The sequence below is a fragment of the Hypanus sabinus genome, chromosome 8 (assembly GCF_030144855.1).
Source record: "Hypanus sabinus isolate sHypSab1 chromosome 8, sHypSab1.hap1, whole genome shotgun sequence".
Lineage (NCBI taxonomy): Eukaryota > Metazoa > Chordata > Chondrichthyes > Myliobatiformes > Dasyatidae > Hypanus > Hypanus sabinus.
In genome coordinates this window covers 107,446,752-107,470,013 of record NC_082713.1, presented here as the reverse complement: position 1 = coordinate 107,470,013, position 23,262 = coordinate 107,446,752, and the positions used below count along the sequence as shown (strand labels likewise).

Genomic DNA, 23,262 nt, shown 5'->3' with positions numbered 1-23,262 from the left:
ACTCTTTGGCTCCTGCCAATCAGCCACTGCTTTATCCTTGCTAGAATATTTCCTGTAAATACCATGGGCTCATAGTTTGTTAAACAACCTCATATGTGGCACCTTGTTAAAGACCTTCTTAAAATCCAAGTCCATAACATCAATCAAATCTCCTTTGTCTATCCTGCTTGTTACTTCTTCAAAGAATTCAGGCAAAAATTTCCCGTTAGGAAACCATGCTGACTTTGGCCTATCTTATCATGTGCCTCCAAGTACCCCGAGACCTCATCCTTAATAATCAACTCCAACATCTTCCCAACCACTGAGGTCAGACTAACTGGCCTATAGTTTCCTTTCTTCTGCCCCTCTCCCTTCTTGGAGAGTGGAGTGACATTTGCAATTTTCCTGTATTCCGGAACTATTCCAGAATCCAGTGATTCTTGAAATATCATTACTAATGCCTCCACAATCTCTTCAGCCACCACTTTCAGAACTCTGGGGTGTACACCATCTGGTCCAGGTGACTTATCTACTTTTACACCTGTCAGTTTCTCAAGAACCTTCTCTCTAGTTATGATAACTTTACACATTTAATGCCCCCTAACACCTGGAACTTCCATCATTGGCTTACACAGTGAAGACTAATGCAAAATACTTCTTCGGTTCATCCGCCATACCCTGGTCTCCTATTACTACCTCTCCAGCAGTCCGATATCCACTCACTTCTCTTTTACACTTTATGTACCTGAAGAAACTTTTGGTATGCTCTTTACGATTTTTGGCTGGCTTACTTTAATTTTCTATCTTTACCTTCTTAATGACTTTTTAGTTGCCTTCAGTTGGTTTTTAAAAGCCTCCCAATCTTCTAACTTCCCACTAACCTTTGCTCTCTCTTTGGCTTTTTTGTTGGCTTTGATTTTTCTTGTTAGCACAGTTGTGTCATCTTTCCTTAAGAATACTTTTTCCTCTTTGGGATCCAGTGCCTTCGGAACTGCTTCCAGAAATTCCAGCCATTGCTGCTCTGCCGTCATCACTGCCAGTCTTCTTTTCCAATCAAGTCTGGCCAATTCGTCTTTCATGGCTCTGTAATTCCCTCTAATATTGATATGTCTGATTTTATCTTTTTCTTCTCAAATTTCAGGATGAATTTGATCATATTATGATTCCTTATCTGTAAGGGTTCTTTTATCTGAAGCTCATTACTCAATCCTGGTTTGTTGCCCAACACCCAATCTGGCGTAGCTGATCTTCTTGCGGGTTTAACCATGAGCTGCTCTAAAAAGCTGTCTTGCAGGCACTCTAGAAATTCCCCCTTCTGTAATCCTGCATTAACCTGATTTTCCCAACCTACCTGCATATTGAAGTCCCTCAAGACTATTGTATCGTTAGCCTTTGGAATGCATTTTCTATCTCCCATTGTAATTTGTAGGCCACATCCTTATTCCATTTGGGGGTCTGCATACAACTCCCATCAGGGTCTTTTTACCCTTGCAGTTCCTTAGCTCTACCCACAATGATTTTACACCTTCCTACCCTATGTCACATCTTTCTGATTTGATTTCATTTTTTACCAACAGAACAACACTGCCCCCTCTGCCTTCCTGCCTTTCCTTTCGATACGGTGTGTATCCTTGGACGTTAAGCTCCCAGCTATAATCTTTCAGCTATGATTCAGTGATGCCTACAACATCCTACTTGCCAGTCTGCAACTGTGCAGCAAGTTCATCTTCCTTATTCCGTATATTGAGCACATTCAGATACAACAGCTTCAGTCCTGTATTCACCCTTTTTGATTTTGTTGCACCATGCCCAACCTTTTGATTCCTAACTTTGAGATCTTACCAACATCTGCCTCCACAACCTCTCCACTAACTGTTCTGGCACTCTGGTTCCTATCCTCTGCAATCCTAGTTTAAACCCCTCATGCAGCATTACTAAACCTTCTCATTAGGATATTAGATCCCCTCCTGTTCGGGTGCAAACCATCCCTTCTGTACAGGTCCCGCCTTCCCTGGAAGAGAGCCTGATGATCCAAAAAATCTTATGCCCTCCCTTCTACATCAACTCCTTAGCCATGCATTAAACTGTATAATCTTTCTGGTTCTGGCCTTGGGCTCACTAGCACGTGGCACGGATAGCATTCCTGAGATCACAATCCTGGAGGTCCTGCTCTTCAACTTAGCACCTAACTCCCTATGCAGAACTTCATCAGTTGTCCTAGCCATATCATTGGTACCTATACGCAAGGCGACTTCTGGCTGTTCAACTTCCCACTTAAGAATGCTGAGAACTCGATCCGACATATCCTGGACCCTGGCAACCAGGAGGCAACGTGCCATCCAGGCATCTCGTTCTATTCCATTGAACCTTCTGTTCTTTTCCCTAACAAATCCTCTATCACCACAACGTGCCTCTTCTTCCCCTTCCCTTCTGAGTCACAGAGCCAGACATCCGACCACTGTGACCTTCCTCTGTTAGGTCATTTTGCCCGACAGTATCCATAGTGATATACCTGTTGTTGATGGGGATGGCCACAGGAGTACTCTGCACTGGCTCCTTAATCCCTTTCTCCTTCCTGACTGTCACCCAGTTTCCTGTGTCCTGCACCTTTGGGTGTAACTATCCCTATATGTCTTGTCTATCACTCCTTCAGCCTCCCGAATGATCCAGAGTTCATCCAGTTCCAGCTCCAACTCCTTAACGCCGTTTGTTAGAAGCTGCAGTTGGGTGCACTTCTCACAGTTGTAGTTGTCAGGGACACTGGAGATCTCCCTGCTTTCCCCCATCCTGCAAGAGCATTGCACTATCCTGCCTGTCATTTCCAACTAGCTGAGCAGATATAAAGAAGAGATGGGAAAAATGAGTGAAGCCTCTAAAGCCTTGAGATCGCCACTCTGATTACGTCCAGAAAGCAGCGTGACCCTGCTTTCCTTTAACTTGCTCTCACTAAACACTCCCATGATTAGTTGGTCAAAGCTCTACCACGCTGCCGTGAACCACTCCCGACTTTCATCCTCAGCGGTGGACCTGAGTGAAGTCCCCTCCTCTCCAGATTTCCAAGGTCCGGACTGGCCGCTGGTCAAAGCTCTAAACAAGGATGTGGACTCACTGCAATTTGCATATCACCACAATGGGTCCACAGCAGATGCAATCTCACTGGTTTTCCACTTGGCCTTGGATCACCGAGACATTGCACTCCTTGTGTCAGGATGCTGTACTGTATATTGTTTACGGCTCAGCGTTCAACACCATCACACCCTCAGTACTGATCAACAAGCTCCAAAACCTGGGCCGCTGGACCTCCCTCAGCAACTGGATCCTTGAATTCCTCATCGGGAGACCAGTCAGTGCGGATCAGAGATAACCTCTCTGTGCTGACCATCAGCACTGGTACACCTCAAGGACATGTGCTTAGCCCATTGCTCTACTCTCTCTACACCATCACTGTGTGGTTAGGCACAACTCATGTGCCATCCATAAATTTGCCAATGACACTACTGTAGACAGAATTTCAGATGGTGACGAGAAGGGAACAAGAGTGAGCCAGGCCAGCTGGTTGAGTGATATTGCAACAACCTTGCACTCTCAATAAGAGCAAGGACTTCAGAAAGGATAAGGGAACACACACCAATCCTCATGGAGGGATTGACAACATCTCTGAAACTCAGGGCACAGCATATTGATGCAATTACAAATAAGTCACAACAGCAACTATAATCATGAGTTTCTGGACACTTGGTCCAGAATTTCTACAGATGTACTGTGGAGAACATTCTGTCTGCATCACCATCAAGTATGGAGGGGTCACTGCACAGGATCGATAAACAGCTGCAGAAAGTTGCAAATGCAGCCAGCTCTGTCAAGGGCATAGGCCTCCCCAACATTGAAAAGGCAGTACTGATTAAGGATCCCCGTCTCACAGGACATTTCCTGTTCTCATGGCTACAACTGAGGAGGGACAGGAGCTCTTCATGCCCTATTTAATTTTAAAAATATATCTTATTGTAATTTAGTTTATTTTTTATTATGCATTGTACTGTACTGCCATTGCAAGAACAAATTTCACAAAATAGGCCAGTGCTACTAAACCTAATTCTGATTCCTATGCTCCAGGGAATAAACTCTGGCCCTCAAATTCCAGCAACACCCTTGTAAATTTTCTCTGTACTCTTTCAATCTTATTAATATCTTCCCTGTAGATAGGTGATCAGAACTGCACACAATATTCCAAACCTGGCCTCAGCAACATAAACAAATTCAACACACAACAGCCCAAAATCCTGTATTCCATACTCTGAAGATCAACGTACCAAAAGTTCTCTTTACAACCCTATGCACCCGTGACAGGATTTTCACAGAATTGCGGATCTGTATTTCCAGATCTCTCTGTCCTACCGCTCTTTGATGCCCTGTGTAAGACCTACCCTGGTGTATCCTCCCGAAAGTGATGGGTCAGGAAGGCAACATCCATCAGCAGGAATCCCTATGATCCGGGACATGCCCTCTTCCCGATGCTGCCTCTGGCAGGAGATACAGGAATCCAAAAATACACACCTCAAGGTTCAACAATTTCTTCCCTACTGCCAACAGGATCTGGAACTCAACCACAAAACCCTAACACCACCTCAATAGATTTTATTTTCTCTTTCAGCTGTTTATTTTGCCATGTAAGCAACATGTAATTTAATTTTGTTTGCAATGTACTGGCGCTGCAAAAGAAGCAAAATTTTTTCACATTTATGATAGAACAACCGAGACTGAATAGCAGAGCAGACCCAATGGGACCAAATCTGCTCCCACATCTGGTATGTGTCCATGGCAAACTTAAAGCATAACTGTGCCAACAACAAATAAGCAGAATTGACTTGCTCAGTTTTTATTTCATTATTTTACAGAAAATTTACGTAGAAGCAAGAGATTTGAAATTCCAGAGTGCAGGAAAATGGAATTACCCAGGGAAACATTCGAGACAATCCGTGTCCTCACACTTCCCCACCAATCAAGCCTTCCACCATGCATCAGGTGGTCACATGATGTACTATTGGGAACTGTGCTTGAACACCAGTGGGAGGAAGAGAATAAGACAGGATGCACTTCCTATTGGTCGGGTACCATAGCAACAAGCCCTGGTCTTTATCATATTGGTCCTTGCAAATTTGCTGCCCTGTTTCCTGCAGGATAGACTACAGTATTTAATTGGCTGCACAGCAGGGCTGCAGAATCGAGAATAAAGTTGACATTTTGGGCTGAGACCTTTCATCAGGGCCTCCTTTCTCCCTGTTTCCCCCCAACCCCTACATCCCTCTCCCCAGGGAAGGATGCAGGCCTGAAACACCAACTATCCATTTCCTTCCACAGATGCTGCCCGCCCCACTGAGTTCCACCGGCATCTTAAACACGAGAGAGTCTTCAGGTTAATCCAGAGAAACGCAGACAAAATGCTGGAGGAACTCGGCAGAAATAAAGAGTTGACATTTTGGGCTGAGACCCTCCATCAGGACTTGTACCCTTCCCTGGGGCAGGTGGAAGCAGAAGGAGCAGAGGGAAGGGCGACAAGTGTAGAGGGAGGGGGAAGTGGGAGGAGCATTGGGGTGATGTACAGATGAATTGAATGGAGATGAGGGAATAGAAACAGGATTGCAGGAAGAATGTGGTGGATCAGGAGAAAAAGAACAGAAGTGGGAGCAGTTTACCCCAAGTTGGAGAATCAGTGTTTGTAGTTCGTTGTATTTAGAAATACAGCTCGGTAACAGGCCCCTCTGGCCCAATGAGCCCACACCCAAGTGACCAATTAACTTACTAACCTGTGTGCCTTTGGTATGTGGGAGGAACTGGAGCATCCAGAGGAAATCCATGCGGTTATGGGGAGAATGTACAAACTCCTTCCAGAGTGACAGAATTGAACCCAGGCCACTGGCACTCTTAATAGTGTTATGCTAACTGCTACAATGCTGTGAAGCAATGGCTTAATGTCTGGGTAACATCATTAACGATGCAATGAAGACTAGTCATCAGACAGAAAGTACTTACGGTAATGCAAGAACTAATTCAAATAAACCAACCAACCAAGAGTCTCAGTCTGAAACACTGACTGTTTATTCCTCTCCACTGCTTGACCTGCTGAGTTCCTCCAGCATTCTGTGCTCTGGATTTCCAGCATCTACAGAATCTCGTGTCAGGAAACCAGCTGCACAGGTCCACCTGATATATACAGTGCATCCAGGCACCATTGCAAGTTAGAGACTCCAGCATTAAGACGACAAAAATTAGCACCACATTCATAATTATAATGTAAACATACTTTACAAATCGTCAAGTATCATAATTCAGTATTTTCGTTGGCACAACAGCTCAGATTTAATTGTAACACTTTCCACCCCTCCCCAGTTACACGGTAGCTAATATTTAATGGGTAATAGCTAACAGTCGCACTGCAGGGGCAAAGGTCAGATGATGGAAATCTCGGTCAGAGAATGGGGAACGTAGTAAGGTAGGGGGATGAAAAAAGTTGAGGTTGGGAAATACCAGAACTTAGGGCTTCAGTGCTGCCACCAGGGATGGGACAAGTAATTCAGGGGCAAGTAAGAGACAAGAAGATTTGGTATACCATGAGATTTCATTAACTTTTACTTTCATGGCCTTTACCAACTCATACTTGTCCTGTTAGGAACAAAGTAGGTACTGTTTATAATGACTGACTCCTTGTGCTCACACCTCCCACTTCAACCATAAACACATAACCAGTCCTATACCCACAGGGGGTTAGAAGAATGAAGGGGGAGGGCAATCTCACTAAAACCTATTGAAAAGAAACCAAGTGGCAAAAATACTGCCTCTGTGATTAATTCTGTTATTGTCATTTCAGCTTGCGCTACTACAGTTTGACTTACGAGAGTACTAGAATATAAAAAGCAAAGATGCAACGCTGAGGCTTTATAAGGCATGTTTAAACTGGGAGTGTAGCTTTGGGCCCCTTCTAAGAAAAGATGTGCTGCCACTGGAGAGGGTCCATGAGAACTACCCCAGGACTGAAAGGGTTAACATACGAGGAATGATTTTCCTGGGCCTGGAGTTTAGGAGAATGATTGGGGGGAGGGGGGGGGGTGAAATCTCATCGAACCTATCGAATATTAAAAGGCCTAGATAGAGTTTCCTTCTGTGGGGCAGACTCAGGATAAAAGGACCTTCCTTTAGAACAGAGATTGTAAGTTATTTCTTTAGCTAGAGGATGGTGAATCTGTGGTATTCATTGCCACAGATGGCTGTGGAAGTACTTGATTAGTAAAGGTTAAAGGGAGAAGGCAGGATAATGGGGTTGAGAGGGATATTACAGTGGCATGCAAAAGTTTGGGCATCTCTGGTCAAAATTTCTGTTACTGTGAATAGCTAAGCGAGTAGAAGATGACCTGATTTCCAAAAGACATAAAGTTAAAGATGAAACATTTCTTTAATATTTTAAGCAAGATTACTTTTTTAATTTCCATCTTCTACAGTTTCAAAACAACAAAAAAGGAAAAGGGCCTGAAGCAAAAGTTTGGGCACCCTGAATGGTCAGTACTTAGTAACACCCCTTTGGCAAGTATCACAGCTTGTAAATGCTTTCTGTAGACAGCTAAGAGTCTTTCGATTCTTGTTTGGGGGATTTTCGCCCATTCTTCCTTGCAAAAGACTTCTAGTTCTGTGAAATTCTTGGGCTGTCTTGCATGCACTGCTCTTTTGAGGTCTATCCACAGATTTTCGATGATGTTTAGGCTGGGGGACTGTGAGGACCATGGCAAAACCTTCAGCTTGCGCCTCTTGAGGTAGTCCATTGTGGATTCTGAGGTGTGTTTAGGATCATTATCCTGTTGTAGAAGCCATCCTCTTTTCATCTTCAGATTTTTATTTTATTATTATTATTTATTATTATTATTATTATTATTTTTTACAGAGGGTGTGATGTTTGCTTCCAGAATTTGCTGGTATTTAATTGAATTAATTCTTCCCTCTACCAGTGAAATATTCCCCGTGCCACTGGCTCCAACACAAGCCCAAAGAATGATCGATCCACCCCCGTGCTTAACAGTTGGAGAGGTGTTCTTTTCATGAAATTCTGCACCCTTTTTTCTCCAAACATACCTTTGCTCATTGTGGACGAAAAGTTCTATTTTATCTTCATCAGTCCACAGAACTTGTTTTCATAATGCATCAGATGTTCCTTTGCAAACTTCTGACGCTGAATTTTGTGGTGACGACGCAGGAAAGGTTTTCTTCTGATGACTCTTCCATGAAGGTCATATTTCTGCAGGTGTCACTGCACAGTAGAACAGTGCACCACCACTCCAGAGTCTGCTAAATCTTCCTGAAGGTCTTTTGCAGTCAAACAGGGGTTTTGATTTGCCTTTCTAGCAATCCTACGAGCAGTTCTTTCGGAAAGATTTCCTGGTCTTCCAGACCTCAACTTGACCTCCACCGTTCCTGTTACCTGCCATTTCTTAATTACACTACGAACTGAGGAAACGGCTACCTGAAAACGCTTTGCTATCTTCTTGTAACCTTCTCCTGCTGTGTGGGCATCATTTATTTTAATTTTCAGAGTGCTGGGCAGCTGCTTAGAGGTGCCCATGGCTGCTGATTGTTGGGACAAGGTTTGAGGAGTCAGGGTATTTACAAAGCTTTGAAATTTGCATCATCTTGTGAACAAGCCATAGCCCTAACAAGCTAATCAAGGTCTGAGGCCTTGGTAAAAGTTATCTGAGAGCTCAAATCTCTTGGGGTGCCTAAACTTCTATGTGGTGCTCCTTTCCTTTTTTTCCCCCACTCTAAAATTGTACAAAACAAAAATAATACACTTGCTTAAAACGTTGAAAAGAATGTTTCATCTTTAACTTTATGATATTTGGAGATCAGGTCACCCTCTACTTACTTAACTAGTCACAGTAGCAGAAATTTTGACCTGAGTGCCCAACCTTTTGCACTCCATTGTATATCAACCATGATGGAACAGACTTGATGGGCTGAATGGTCTAATTCTGTTCCTATGCCTATGGTCTGAGGGCAAGTTATAATTTAGGAAGGAAATTTTGCTTCATTCCAATAAATGAGAATCCTTGGGACTCTACATCTAAAGGCACCAGATGAATATTTACAGTACAAGGCTCAGATTGATGACTTCCTTTTGGAAATACGAAAATTTACTCCTGCAGTTTATAGATTTATATCTTTGCATTGTACTGTTGCCACAAAACCTGTAAGTTGATGGGAGAGGAAAACGTTAGAGTGATCTTGAAGTAGGTTAAAAGGTCAGCACAATATTGCGGGCTGAAGAGCCTCTACTGTGCTGTGATGTTCTACGAATTATAGAAGTAGAAACCTCTTTCTGATCAAGCACCTCTACATAGCTTCCTGCACTGCCTCCACTCTCCTTGGTCCCCTAGCTAACAATCACCATCAATCCCACTGGCTCATTGACAAGATTTAAGGATCTGAATCCGCGGTGTCTGATCAAGAGGCTCAGAAGGAGCAGGGCGTGCCCACGTCCAACAATTTTCATTGAACTGTTATCACGGCGATGAGGCCAGCGCAACACGACAACTCAGGACATTCCAGAGTTCAATTCCGGCACCGCTTGGTAAGGAGTCTCCGCATCCTCTCCGTGGAATGGGTGGGGTTCACCAGGTGCTCTGTTTTCTCCCCACCACCCAAAAACTGTGCGGTAGGTTAATTGGTCATTGTAAATTGTCCCATGATTAGGTTAGGGTTAGCTGGGGTTGCTTGGCTTGAAGTGCTATCGCTAAATAATAAATAAAAAAGAGGAAATCCCCTCCTTTTGTAGCTGAGGTATCCTTATGATTACATTAATAACACTCAGATCTTCCTATGTGATGTTTTTAGTCAAGAGAGGGGAGACATCTCTCTGAAGACCCAGCATGTCACAGCACTACATTCCTAACCTCCAATGCAAAGGCAAATTTACCTCAGGAGAATCGGTAACACTACACACACTTATAACAGTTGCGGTTGATTGAACATTCCCTGACCTTGGAGCCCTCGACCTTCTGCACTCAAGGGAGGTTTCAAGTTCTTTTTGGTACCCAGAGGGGAAGACGGCTCCAATTTGCCACTGGAAATATTTCCAGCAACCTTCAATATATTAAAATGTAAATCATAGCGTTATGATAAAAGCTCCCTCAATAAACTGCGGGAAGAAAACAATGTTTAAAAATTCTTAGTGACGCCTTCCTTATTTCACAGTTATTCACCGACCAACGCATGCGATCAATGGTTTAGTGTGGAGTCAGCGGACTGGAGAATGGCAGGGCAAACTGAGTAATGCCTGGGGATTTTAATCCCCACACCACAGTGATATACCGTTCCTCCAATGATGAAGCTCCACAAGAGAGAGGTGGCGTATTTGGTGAATTTACTTGGCGAGACTGTTCTCAATTTCCAACTTGCGCTGGGCGGGCGACGCTGTCTTGACTTGCGCTCCTTGCAGCTGTTTGGCCTGTAGCACAGGGACAGGTGTGTGGAAATAGGTCTCCATACACGCCTGCTGAACGTCGCTGGGAGCCACGGCTGCTGGAGACTAGAAGAGAGAGGAACAGTGAGTCCAGTTGTGTTCTCCAAATCATCCCTGCGCACACTGTGAAACCCGAGACTGTTCCAACCCTTCATTCGGCTGACACAGAAAGAGGCCCTACCCCCCAACTGGTCCATACCGACCGAGATAACAATCTCGTTTGCCCGTGTTTGGCCCATCTCCCTCCTATTTAGGGGTTCCCAGCCTTTTTTTAAAGCCATGGAGCCTTACTGAGAGGTTCACAGATCCCAGGTTGGAAAACCCTGCTCTGAACTGTTCCTATCCACATACACGTCCAATTTGGCCTACATCCCTCAAAGTCGTACTTGTCCAAATGCCTTTTAAATATCGTTAATGTACCTGCCTCAAATGCTTTCACCGGCAGCTCGTTCCATATACAGACCATCCTCTGTGTAAAAAGTTGCTCCTCTGAACACTATTAAATTATCTCCTCTCCTCCCACCTAAGCAATTCTCTGTTGTTCTTGATTCCCCAACCCTAGTAAAAAAAGACTGTGTGCATTCACTATATCTAGGCCCCTCACGAACACTAAACAGCTCTAAGATCACCTTTTATTCACTGGAGTATCCCAACCTGTACAATCTCTCTCTATAACTCAGACCCGAGTCCTGGCAACATCCTCGTAAATCTTTTAGAATATTGAAAACTACAGCACAGGAAAAGACCCTTTGACCCACGACTTTGTGTTAAACTACTTAAGACAATAATGCCCAATTAAACTCATCCCTTCTGTTAGCTCTATGTCTGCACATTCATCTACGAATCATCTCTTCATTCTCTCCAGTTTAGGGGCATCTTCCCTGTGGCAGGGTGAATAAAACTGAATGTGGTATTCCAAAACATAAACACAAGAGATTCTGCAGATGCTGGAAATCCAGAGCAACACATATACACAAAATATTGGAAAAGTAACCGATCAATGTTTGGGCTGAGAACTTCCGGCTCTTGAAATGGCCTGTGCAATCCTAACTATCTCAGCAATGGAAGACTACAGATCACCTCTTGCACTGTTATGGAAATATCTCTGATTAAGCAGGGGCCTGGCCTAGCGCAGTCTTTTTCTCTTCACTGTGTTGTATAATTCATGCACAATGTGTGCTGTCTGCAACTACGTGCCTGTGATGGCTTTTCAAATGCTTCCACTGTACTCCTGCAATAGCCGCACCTCGACTCGAGACGGCAGATCATATACCACCACCAACTCCCCCCCAACTCGCTCACCAACCCCGTGTACCTGGTTCTGCAGCTTGAGGACGGTGACAGGTTGGACCGCAGAGGCCTCCGTCTTGGAAGGGGGACTCTCCCTGGAGGATGGAGTGAACGTGGCCGAGTAACCCTGGCGTTCCTGGGTGGGCGACCCGGCAGCAGGGCTGGTTGGCGGTGAAATGGGATCGCCCCCCATCAAGATCTGGGCAGCTGGGAGGAGGCTGAGGCCTGGTAGGAGGGAGCCCCCCGCAGAAGTGGTGGTGGGCAGCAGAACAGGGACCATCACATGGTAAGGGAGGGTGGTGGGCGCTAGGTGCCCGAGGGGAATGGTGAATCCTCCCCGTCCGGGGGCAGCGGAGAGAAGCAGGTTCATGTCGCTCAGTCCTGGAGATTAAAGTGTAGATGGGAGGGGGTGGGGAGAAGAGGATTAAAAAAAATACAGCTTCAGCAACACTCAAACATGGAAGTTTACAACAAACAAACAGGGCCTTTGGGCACAATCCTCCCCATCATCGAGGACATCTTCAAGAGGTGACAGCACCCATCACTAGGGACCCTCACCACCCTCACATGCCTCTTTTTGGTACTACCTTCAGGGAGGAGGAACAGGAGCTTGAAGACACACACACACACTCTACGTTTTACGAACAGCTTCTTCCCCTCATGAATCTACCTCACCATTCCTCCTTTAAAAAATTTAACGGATCGTAATTTTTTAATGTCTTGCACAAAGCATCAAGTTTTACATGTCAGCGACAACACACCTGATTTTGATTCTTTGATCATGTTCCAGTGCAGAACACTCTGACACAGGAGCGATGCATCAAGAAACTCCCCTCCCCAGTTGACTCAATGCTCCAGCTAAGGCGTGTAAAACAGCCACGCCTGGCTCCTGTTGTCTGTGTACCCAACAGAAAAAGCCATGGAATCATCTGGATTGTTCCAGAAACCCAGCAGATTCAGCAATACCCGATAGAACAAAACGGCACAATACAGGCCCTTCAGCCCACAATGGTGTGCCGAGCTGCTAACCTATACCAAGATCGATCAAACCCTCCCCTCCTACGCAGCCCTCCATTTTACTGTCATCCATGTGTCTAAGAGCCTCTTAACTGCCCTTAATGTATTGACCTCTGCCACCAGTACTGGCAGGCTGTAACTCTGTGTACCAATGCCTGCCCCCCATACTTTCTTCTAATCACAAAATCATGCTCACTTGTATCAGCCATTTCTACTCTGGAAAAAGTCTCTGGCTGTCCACTCTATATATGCCTCTTATCATCTTGTACACCTTTATCAAGTCACCTCTCATCCTCCTTCACTCCAAAGAGGAAAAAAAAAACCCTCGCTTGCTCAGCCTCTCTTCATAAAACTGCTCTCTAATCCAGGCAGCATCCTGGTCAATCTCCTCTGCACCCTCTCTAATCCAGGCAGCATCCTGGTCAATCTCCTCTGCGCCCTCTCTAATCCAGGCAGCATCCTGGTCAATCTCCTCTGCACCCTCTCTAATCCAGACAGCATCCTGGTAAATCTCCTCTGCACCCTCTCTAATCCAGACAGCATCCTAGTAAATCTCCTCTGCACCCTCTCTAATCCAGGCAGCATCCTGGTAAATCTCCACTGCACCCTCTCTAATCCAGGCAGCATCCTGGTCAATCTCCTCTGCACCCTCTCTAATCCAGGCAGCATCCTGGTAAATCTCCTCTGCACCCTCTCTAATCCAGGCAGCATCTTGGTAAATCTCCTCTGCACCCTCTCTAATCCAGGCAGCATCCTGGTAAATCTCCTCTGCACCCTCTCTAATCCAGGCAGCATTCTGGTAAATCTCCTCTGCACCCTCTCTAATCCAGGCAGTATCCTGGTAAATCTCCTCTGCACCCTCTCTAATCCAGGCAGCATCCTGGTCAATCTCCTCTGCACCCTCTCTAATCCAGGCAGCATCCTGGTAAATCTCCTTTGCACCCTCTCTAATCTAGGCAGCATCCTGGTAAATCTCCTTTGCACCCTCTCTAATCCAGGCAGCATCCTGGTAAATCTCCTCTGCACCCTCTCTAATCCAGGCAGCATTCTGGTAAATCTCCTCTGCACCCTCTCTAATCCAGGCAGCATCCTGGTAAATCTCCTCTGCACCCTCTCTAATCCAGACAGCATCCTGGTAAATCTCCTCTGCACCCTCTCTAATCCAGGCAGCATCCTGGTAAATCTCTCTGCACTCTCTCTAATCCAGGCAGCATCCTGGTAAATCTCCTCTGCACCCTCTCTAATCCAGGCAGCATCCTGGTAAATCTCCTCTGCACCCTCTCTAATCCAGGCAGCATCCTGGTAAATCTCCTCTGCACCCTCTCTAATCCAGGCAGCATCCTGGTAAATCTCCTCTGCACCCTCTCTAATCCAGGCAGCATCCTGGTAAATCTCCTCTGCACCCTCTCTAATCCAGGCAGCATCCTGGTAAATCTCCTCTGCACCCTCTCTAATCCAGGCAGCATCCTGGTAAATCTCCTCTGCACCCTCTCTATTCCAGGCAGCATCCTGGTAAATCTCCTCTGCACCCTCTCTAATCCAGACAGCATCCTGGTAAATCTCCTCTGCACTCTCTCTAATCCAGGCAGCATCCTGGTAAATCTCCTCTGCACCCTCTCTAATCCAGGCAGTATCCTGGTCAATCTCCTCTGCACCCTCTCTAATCCAGGCAGCATCCTGGTCAATCTCCTCTGCACCCTCTCTAAACCAGGCAGCAACCTGGTCAATCTCCTCTGCACCCTCTCTAATCCAGACAGCATCCTGGTAAATCTCTGTGCACCCTCTCTAATCCAAGCAGCATCCTGGTAAATCTCCTCTGCACCCTCTCTAATCCAGGCAGCATCCTGGTAAAACTTCTCCACGATGCGACAACTAGAACTGCACACAGTGGAGGGAGACAGCCTAAAGGTCACGGAGCTGAAGTGATAGAGCACAAAGCACGCCTTTCGGCCCATCTGCCCCATGCTGCCCATCTGAGCTAGTTCCACTTCCCTGTGTATCCCTCTGTCCTTTATGACTTGTTGCATCTACCTCAGCCACTTCCTTCGGCAGACCCTTTAAATCTTGCCCCGTTCACCGTCAACCCAGACCCTCTTATATTGTCCCCCACCCTGGGGAGAAAGGTGACCACGAAGGTGGCTCTTGCACTCACCAGAGGCAGCGGGCAGGCAGTAGCAGGGGCTGTTTTCGGGTAAACCACTTTGACCGCCGGGGAGAAATGACTTGGGAACGCGGGAGGATGGAGGCTGCTGGGAGGGAAGAGAGAGAGACACGGGAACGTCAGTTTTCCGGCCCAACAGCACAAGCGTTTTATTCCTCATCCCAAAACAATTGCCTCACTGCTAGTGATCAGATTCTGTTTTCCTAGTTATCCAGTGTGAAAAGCTAATCTTGATAGGACAGGCCATTCAGCCCATCATCTTGATTCTAATTTATACTAAATGTCCTCCATATTCACATGTCTAATCAAATTTGAATATGAATCTACTTGTCACGAACCCTGGAGTCTGTCTGCACTTCACTTCCACTGTAACTGCAATAGTTATTGTCTATTCTGCACGGAGCAAGATGGAGGATCTCAGGTCAGGTAGCCTTGGTGGACGGGAATAATCAGTCACCAATTCGAGCATCAGGACTGGAAAGGAAGGGGGAAAGAAGCCAGAATAAGAAGGTGGGAGGAGGGGAAGGTGATAGGTGAGGGACAAGGTAGGTAGGTGGGGAAAGGGATGAAGTGAGAAGCTGGGAGGTGACAGGTGGAAGAGGTCAAGGGCTGAAGGAGGAGCCATAGGAGAGAAGAGTGGACCATGGGAGAAAGTGAAGGAGGAGGGGCACAAGAGGGAGGTGATAGGCGGGTGAGGAGAAGGGAAGGGCCAAGGAGGAGGGGGAAGAAATTACCAGAAGTCGGAAAAAGCAACACGCTGGATGAACTCAGCAGGTCGGGCAGCATCTGTGGAAACGAACAGTCAATGTTTCGGGCCGAGACTCTTCGTCAGGACTGAAGAGGGACGGTCAGGGGCCCTATAAAGAAGGTGGTGGGGGGGGAGGGTGGGAAGGAGAAGGCTGGTAGGTACCAGGTGAACAACCAATCAGAGGAAAGATCAAGGGATGGGGGAGGGGAAGCAGGGAGGGGATAGGCAGGAAAGGTGAAGAAGGAATGTAAGGGAAAGTACTATGGGTAGTAGAAGAAGGCAGAATCATGAAGGAGGTGATAGGCAGCTGAAGGAGGAGGCAGAGTGAAAGTGGGATGGGGGAAGGGAGGGAGAGGGAATTACTGGAAGTTGGAGAATTCAATGTTCACGCCAAGAGGCTGGAGACTACCCAGACGGTATTTTGAGGTGTTGCTCCTCCAACCTGAGTTTGGCGTCATCATGGCAGTAGAGGAGGCCATGTATGGACATATCCAAATGTGAATGTAAAGCAGAGTTGAAGTGGGTGGCAACCGGGAGATCCTGTCTATTGTGACGGACGAAGCGGAGGTGCTCGAAGAAGCGATCCCCCAATCTGCGTCGGGTCTCACCGATGTAGAGGAGGCTGCACCGAGAGCACTGGATGCAATAGATGACCCCAACAGACTCAGTAGTGAAGTGTTGCCTCACCTGGAAGGACTGTTTGGGGACCTGAATGGTGGTAAGAGAGGAGGTGTAGGGACAGGTGTAGCACTTACGCTTGCAGGGATAAATGCTGGGTGGGAGATCTGTGGGGAGGGAAGTGTGGACCAAGGAGTTGATGTTCCTGCCAACAGGTTGGAGGCGAGCCAGACGGAATATGGGCTGTTGCTTCTCCATTTTCCTTTTACTGCTTCAGTGTAGTTGTGTGGAACAATCTGAATCCACATAATAGAAAGCCCTTTCACGGTACATGTGAGAAAATGTCAAGAATACACCGACCGTCAAACACCACGACCACACAAACATGGGTGCATCAGAGGCTGAGGGAAATGGGACAGGGGTTTCTCAAAATCATGAGACCATAGATGGAGCAGATAGCAATGTTCCCACTAAGGTGTATAGTGCACAAAGGAACTTAAACTGCAGAAATGGTTGTCACCCTCCACCTCGCTGGCAAATATATTTCACATCAGACACAATTGCATTTCCGTTTCCGGTTTCTGATGCAAACGGTGTTGACAATGTGGAGTTTGCAATGACTTGTCTACAGATTTTAGAACTGGTTTATTTGTACTGTTTTTATTGAAGAAATTATTGATTCACTATGTCAAATTCCAAAGAGGCAAAGGGCGTGAAGCATTGAAGAACAGCTAGTTCATTTAAAGCAGTAGAAACTGCTGCACTGAGATCAGGAATCGTGCAGCTATGAGAAAAATTCAGTGCGCACATTGTCACTGTGCAAAAAATTGCACAGCATAAGATTTTTGAGCACCTTGGTCATTCAGATTAGAGAGAACATTGGTAGGCAGTCAGAGTCTTTTCCCTATCTGTGCTCTGTGATTCTAATGGGGAGTGGAATTGCCCAGAAAGCTAGCACAGTCTTGATGGATCAAATGTCTGAAGAAAATATGGAAATGTATCACTCATTCATGGAGCCATACTCGATCAGTGTGGTGGGATTGTCTTCAGCAACAGGCCTGCAGCTTTCTGAGCCGGGAACTGAATTGGCTGCTGTGAATTCTCCCTGATGCTCCCCTGGGTAGAAATGTCAAGCACCAGAGGACATGCTTTAAACCTTAATTGAGGGTTGGAAGTTTAAAGAATGTGAGGAGCAAGTTTTTTTTTATAAAAATTGAGAGCAATAGCTCTCTGGAGTGGGTTACCAGGGGAATCAGGCAGTAAGGTGGAGTTTAAGAGGCTTTCAGACAGACACGTGAATAAGAAGGGGATGGAGGGATTATGGGTGATACACAGGAGAACATTTTGTGTAAATTGGCAGAGTTAGCACATCGTATGCCCAATGGCTTGGCCCATGCTGCGTCTGATGATCTATATTCACTTACTGTTACACTCATCCTACGCTGATCTCATTAAAATAAAAAAATACTCCCCACATTCCATCGATTCTTGCTAAATTTCACCCCTCACCTACACAAGGCACAATTTACCGTCGCTAATTAACCCACCAAGCTGCATTTTGGACGTGGGAGGAAACCCGTGCAGACACAGGTAGGATGAGTTGTTCCTCAGGCCCTGCTTTAGATTTCTCTCCTTTCACCTCAAACCCATGCTCTCTAGTTTCAGACTTCATTGGCCAGGGGAGAAAAAAGACCGTGGCCATTCCTTTTCCCTTCTCTGCCCACCCCACCCAGTTGGACACCAACCCCAAGTAAGACCAGGCCCCTGTAAAAGGTATCCCCTAACCCACCTCCTGAATCCTGTTGTTCACTCGAGGCATTGCTGAGGGCAGTTCTGCGGAACCATTCTCCAGCGTCCTCGAGTGATTCGGTTTCTCCTCCTCCTGTGCTCCCATCGAGACTGCCGGTCCACGAGTTGGGGACTGTGTGAAGGTCCCAGTAACCACGATGGAGCACTCCGAACTACCGTCCAGAACTCTGTGCTGGAGTGATGGCTCCTTTGCAGAATAAATACAGAAATGAGTTAAATATACAAAAACAGTATTCAGGTGTCATCACTGATTAAATGGAAGCTTTGAAAACTCTCTTTTGTTTCTCAATCATCCATTTATTTGTACAGAAGTAGAACAGCCGTTCTGAAGTCTGAACAAAGAAGTGCCATTTTTATACAGAAATTCACTATTGTTGTTGACATTAATCACAGATAACAACCTATCGGTAACCTTGAGCATGCTCAAGTTCCTCATCAGGAAATTCTGCAGATGCTGGAAATCCAGAGCAGCGCACACAAACTCAGCAGGACAGGCAGCATTTATGGAAATGAACAGTTGATGTTTTGAGCTGAGACCCTTCTTTAAGCAATGGTAATTGAAATTACAGCAAAAAATAGATATGTGCACCTGAAAGTGTTATTGGGAAAATATGTATGCAGTGAATTCTGGTTCATTGGACCATTGGTTAACTGGGGCAGCTGCTTATTTGGGACAACTCCTAATGAACAAAAAGCGATTGAGAAAATACCTGGCATTCTGAAACGAGAAAAAGCAGGCAGATGCTGGAACTCAGTCCTGGCGAAGGGTCTCGGCCCGAAACATTGACCATACTCTTTTCCATAGGTGCTGCCTGGCCTGCTGAGTTCCTCCTGCGTTCTGAGCATGTTGCTGGGATTTCCTTTATTTATTTGAGACAGGAGACTGTTGCCAAATAGTTTCTCACAAGCTTCAGTCACGCACACTCAAATGGCTGTTAGACAATACGCCCTGCTTCGAGCAAAGTTTTTAAAATCGCAGCAGTTGTGTTTGCGTTCAAAAAGCAGTGATTTTTGTCACAGAGTTGGTGAGAACTCAGGAACAGGACAATTTTGAATTGTTTTGTTCACTGCAGTTTCAAGCAGTCAGGCTTGGAGACATCAGAAACTATTTCACTACTTCAACAAGTTAGGAACTACGAATAATTTAAAGGTGTCAACAACCATCTTGAATGTTACAAATGAAGATTTGTAAGATGCAATTGAAAGAATTTTATGAAGACAGGTCATTAACTATACTGGCGTCTGCTGAGTTTATTCATTTAGTCAAAAGAACACGGCAGCGTACACGGAATTAATTTCTCCATCAATATTAGGAAATATACAGTTTTTCAGTACTGTAGTAGTATTGGTAGTGATCTAATTTGTTTTGTACTTCATTTAAATATATTATGTGCTACTCAGCTTGTCTTTATTATATCTTTTTAACTATTTCCATGAAATTTCAGCAAATTGAGGCAGCCGCTTAATTGAGTCTAAATGCACTGGTTCTGGTGTGACCCAATTAACCAGAATCCACTGTATTAAAGAGCTGCAAATAGAGGATTATTTAATACAATCAATAACTTTCTGTTTCAACTTCGTACCTTGTCTGCAGATTGTACTGAAGCTAAGCTCCCGGCTGATTCACACTCAACGGAACCGAGAGCTTTCTGCCGTTTTGTGTACGGTTCACTGTCTTGCCCTTGCCCGTAAGGGGCTGAGTGCTGTTGTGCAGGACTGCGCTTACGGCAAACTCCAGCCTTCTGCTCCCTGCACCCGAGCGGCGATACCCCTTTTCGTTCAGACGGCCAGGGCTCCGTGCTAGCATCCATGTTGCCGTACATCACGAGGACGGGAGTCGAGGGCAGGCCCTGTAGCAGGACGAAGGGCTGGCCCCTGTGGAAAATGGAGCAGCCTTCGCCCGAGCCAGGTGCAGTGGCCTGGGGCACGGCGGAACCCTTCGCGGGAAGGCGGGAAGCCCACAGTTGGTCAGACAGGGCTGGGAGCTTTGCGAGGGAGGCAACGGAAGAGGCAACCAGCAAGGGAGCGGTCTCTGGTTGGCTAACTCCACCCCTTGGGCGGGACTCAGAGTTCCTGGCAAGTACAGGAGGAGAAAAGGAGAGCTGCTTCAGTAAGAGTAACTCAAAAGTTCAAATTTATCAAAGTACACATAAATTGGCATATACTGCCTCGAGAATATTTTTCTAAATTCGGAGATACAGCATGCTTCTGACTCAAAGAGCCCATGCCACCCCATTGATCAATTAACTTGATGGTGGAGCGGAGATGATAGGGTCTTTAAGAGACTCTTGGACAGATACATGAAGCTTAGAAAAATAGGGTTATGGGTCATTTCTAAAGTACGTACATGTTCGGCACAGCATTGTGGGCCGAAGGGCCTGTATTGTGCTGTAGGTTTTCTATGTTTCTAACTTAGCAACCCACGTTTTTGGAACATGGGAGGAAACCTGAGTGTGCAGGAGAAACCTGGGGAGAGTGCAGACTCTTTACACACAGCGGCAGATTTGAACCTAGGCTGCTGACGCTGGACTAGTGTTATGCAAAGCATTACACTATCGTGCCACCCACTTTTTTTGCAGGTATTTACAGGAAAAAAGTGATGCAATTGATCTTTTATTAAAAGCTATATATAAACAAAGACTGACAAACAACCAATGTACAAAAGACGACAAACTGTATAAATAAAAAGTAATGGGAATATGAGCTGAAAGTGATGTGTTGGCTGTGGGACCAGGTCAGCATTGAGGTGAGTGAGGTTATTTGCACTGGTTCAACAGCCTGATGGTTGTAAGGTGGTGAAACCTGGTGGTGTCAGATGTAAGACTCCTGCCTGATATTAACACAAAACTGTTTTCTTCCACTCGTCCAAAGTTACTTCAGCCCAGGTCCGAAACCTTCACCACCCTCTGCTCCTTCCCAATCTGTCTCTCCCAGTGAGAACCCAGAGGGAACGAACCCTTTCCCGGTGAGAACCCAGAGGGAACGAACCCTTTCCCGGTGAGAACCCAGAGGGAACGAACCCTTTCCCGGTGAGAACCCAGAGGGAACGAACCCTTTCCCGGTGAGAACCCAGAGGGAACGAACCCTTTCCCGGTGAGAACCCAGAGGGAACGAACCCTTTCCCGGTGAGAACCCAGAGGGAACGAACCCTTTCCCGGTGAGAACCCAGAGGGAACGAACCCTTTCCCGGTGAGAACCCAGAGGGAACGAACCCTTTCCCGGTGAGAACCCAGCGGGAACGAACCCTTTCCCAGTGAGAACCCAGAGGCAAAAGGCTATTTGTTTCACCTGACACTCATCTGAACATGGTTGTACGTAATCCCAAGGGCCTCATTCACCCTCTGTGCATTCTTTTGTTATCTGGTAGCACCTCCAGTTGCTGGACGTACGTTTCCTCTCCCTAAACCTTGTCGTCTTCTTTAAACGGCAGTTTACACTAACTCTTTACCCAACATTTCTTCCTACTTCTGGGTTATCAATTTCTTGTCTAATTATGCCCCTTTTATTCTGATGAAATATACCCCGAAGCATTGTTAAAAAGATTAGTTAAATACTATGTTATCAGTTATACTGTACATCTACCATGCGTTTTAATTTCACTCTCACTGCACAATATAAATTAGATTCAAAGAGATATGAGAGACAGGCCCTTCAGCCCATCAACTCCATGAAAACCCATTTATTCTAGTCCAACACTGATCCCATTTTATTTCTCTGACATTTCCATCAACTATCCCTCACCCCCACAGCAGGGCAACCGATGGCAGTCAATTATCCACCAACCCGCACAGCCTTGGGACGGGGCAGGAAACCTGAGCACTGTACAGTCACTGGGAGAGCATGCAGACTCCACACTGACAGCTGAACCAGATTCTCGGACCATGTGAAGCAGCAGCAACTCTATCAGCTGCACTGCGGTGCCGCCCCATCCACAATGAGCCGGATTCCAGTTATAGGCTGCCCCAGTGTGTGTCTGGGTTGGGGAGAGTGGGCAGGGTTCGGGGAAGAACAAACACAGAAACAACTTACTTATTGTCTTCTTCAAACTGCAGCTTACAAGCTGCAACAAGCTGTGCCATTTTACCGGAGGAGTCCACTGCATCCAGCGCTCTTGCTGCAGGAGAAAGCCATGGCAAGGGATTAATTGCAGTCAGAAGTACAGAGTGAGACAGAAGATGGATGAGAGGGGAAGTAGGCCGGCGAACGGAGGAGTGGGGTGAGGGACGGGCGTGCTCTCCGACCCCCCACTCTTGTGCTCTATCCTGCCCCCCCCGCCACTCGTGAGAGGGGGGTCGAGAAAGAAAGGGAGCCCGACACACACAGGAATTCTATAACCTAACCAATACAAATAGAATTTACAAAAAAACCCAACAACTAGATGCTGGCAAACCAAAATAAAATGCTGGATACACTCAGGTGAGAACCAGACAGAGAAAATGAGCCAACAGTTCAGGCTGAATTACTTACAACAATTTCTGGTTTTACCCTTCATAACAATGGTTAAAGAAACACACAGTTCTGTAGACCAGGTGGTTCAGTCAGGCGAGTTCCTTTCCTGTCACTATTGTCTCAAAACAGTCAACTCCTGCTCCTGAGCACTGCCTTTACATGCATGGTGTTCCACTCTGCCCCTCAATCATGCCTGACCATTCAATGCCATCAGCTACGCTGGCCTGATCTCTCTTTGCTCCTCATCTGCAGTACTTACTTAATTTGTTAATAGAATATATTGCAGGTTGTAGTATATTTTATCTACTGCACTGCTGCTGCCACAAAACAAATTTCAGTGTCAGAGATTATAAACCTGAATCTGATTTTTTTAGTCCAGTTCTCCTTGATCTGCACCTTTCTCCATACCTACCAGGTAGAGGGGTTCAGAGATCCCAACCCCAGTGAGACGTTCCTACTCAGTCTCACCATATTCTGTAACTGTGCTCCCTTGATCCACACCCTCCCACTAGCAGAAACATCTAACCTTTCAAACTCCCCCAATATTCTGCATGCTTGAAAAAAAAAATCGCCCCTCATTCATCTAAGCTTGAAAGTATATAGATTGATTTCTTAGGCTGCCTAAGAATCTTCTTATCCCAGGAATGATCCTAACAAATCTTTTCTGGGGACACCTTCCAACACTTGGTA

The 23,262-nt window shown here is 46.0% G+C and overlaps 1 protein-coding gene across 1 annotated transcript in view; it reads right to left on the bottom strand.

The window, feature by feature from the left end:
- Nucleotides 1–9,573: 9,573 nt before the first annotated feature.
- Nucleotides 9,574–23,262, bottom strand: part of LOC132398314 (transcription factor E2F7-like) — a 36,211-nt gene continuing 22,522 nt past the window's right edge. Inside the window, exons 8-13 of the mRNA XM_059977549.1 lie at nt 22,153–22,237; nt 19,707–20,196; nt 18,104–18,310; nt 14,940–15,036; nt 11,796–12,151; nt 9,574–10,546 (exon numbers count right to left, since the gene is read on the bottom strand). Of these exons, the coding sequence (XP_059833532.1) occupies nt 10,382–10,546; nt 11,796–12,151; nt 14,940–15,036; nt 18,104–18,310; nt 19,707–20,196; nt 22,153–22,237 (1,400 nt within the window). The 3' untranslated portion in view covers nt 9,574–10,381. The remainder of the gene's footprint in view (nt 10,547–11,795; nt 12,152–14,939; nt 15,037–18,103; nt 18,311–19,706; nt 20,197–22,152; nt 22,238–23,262) is intronic.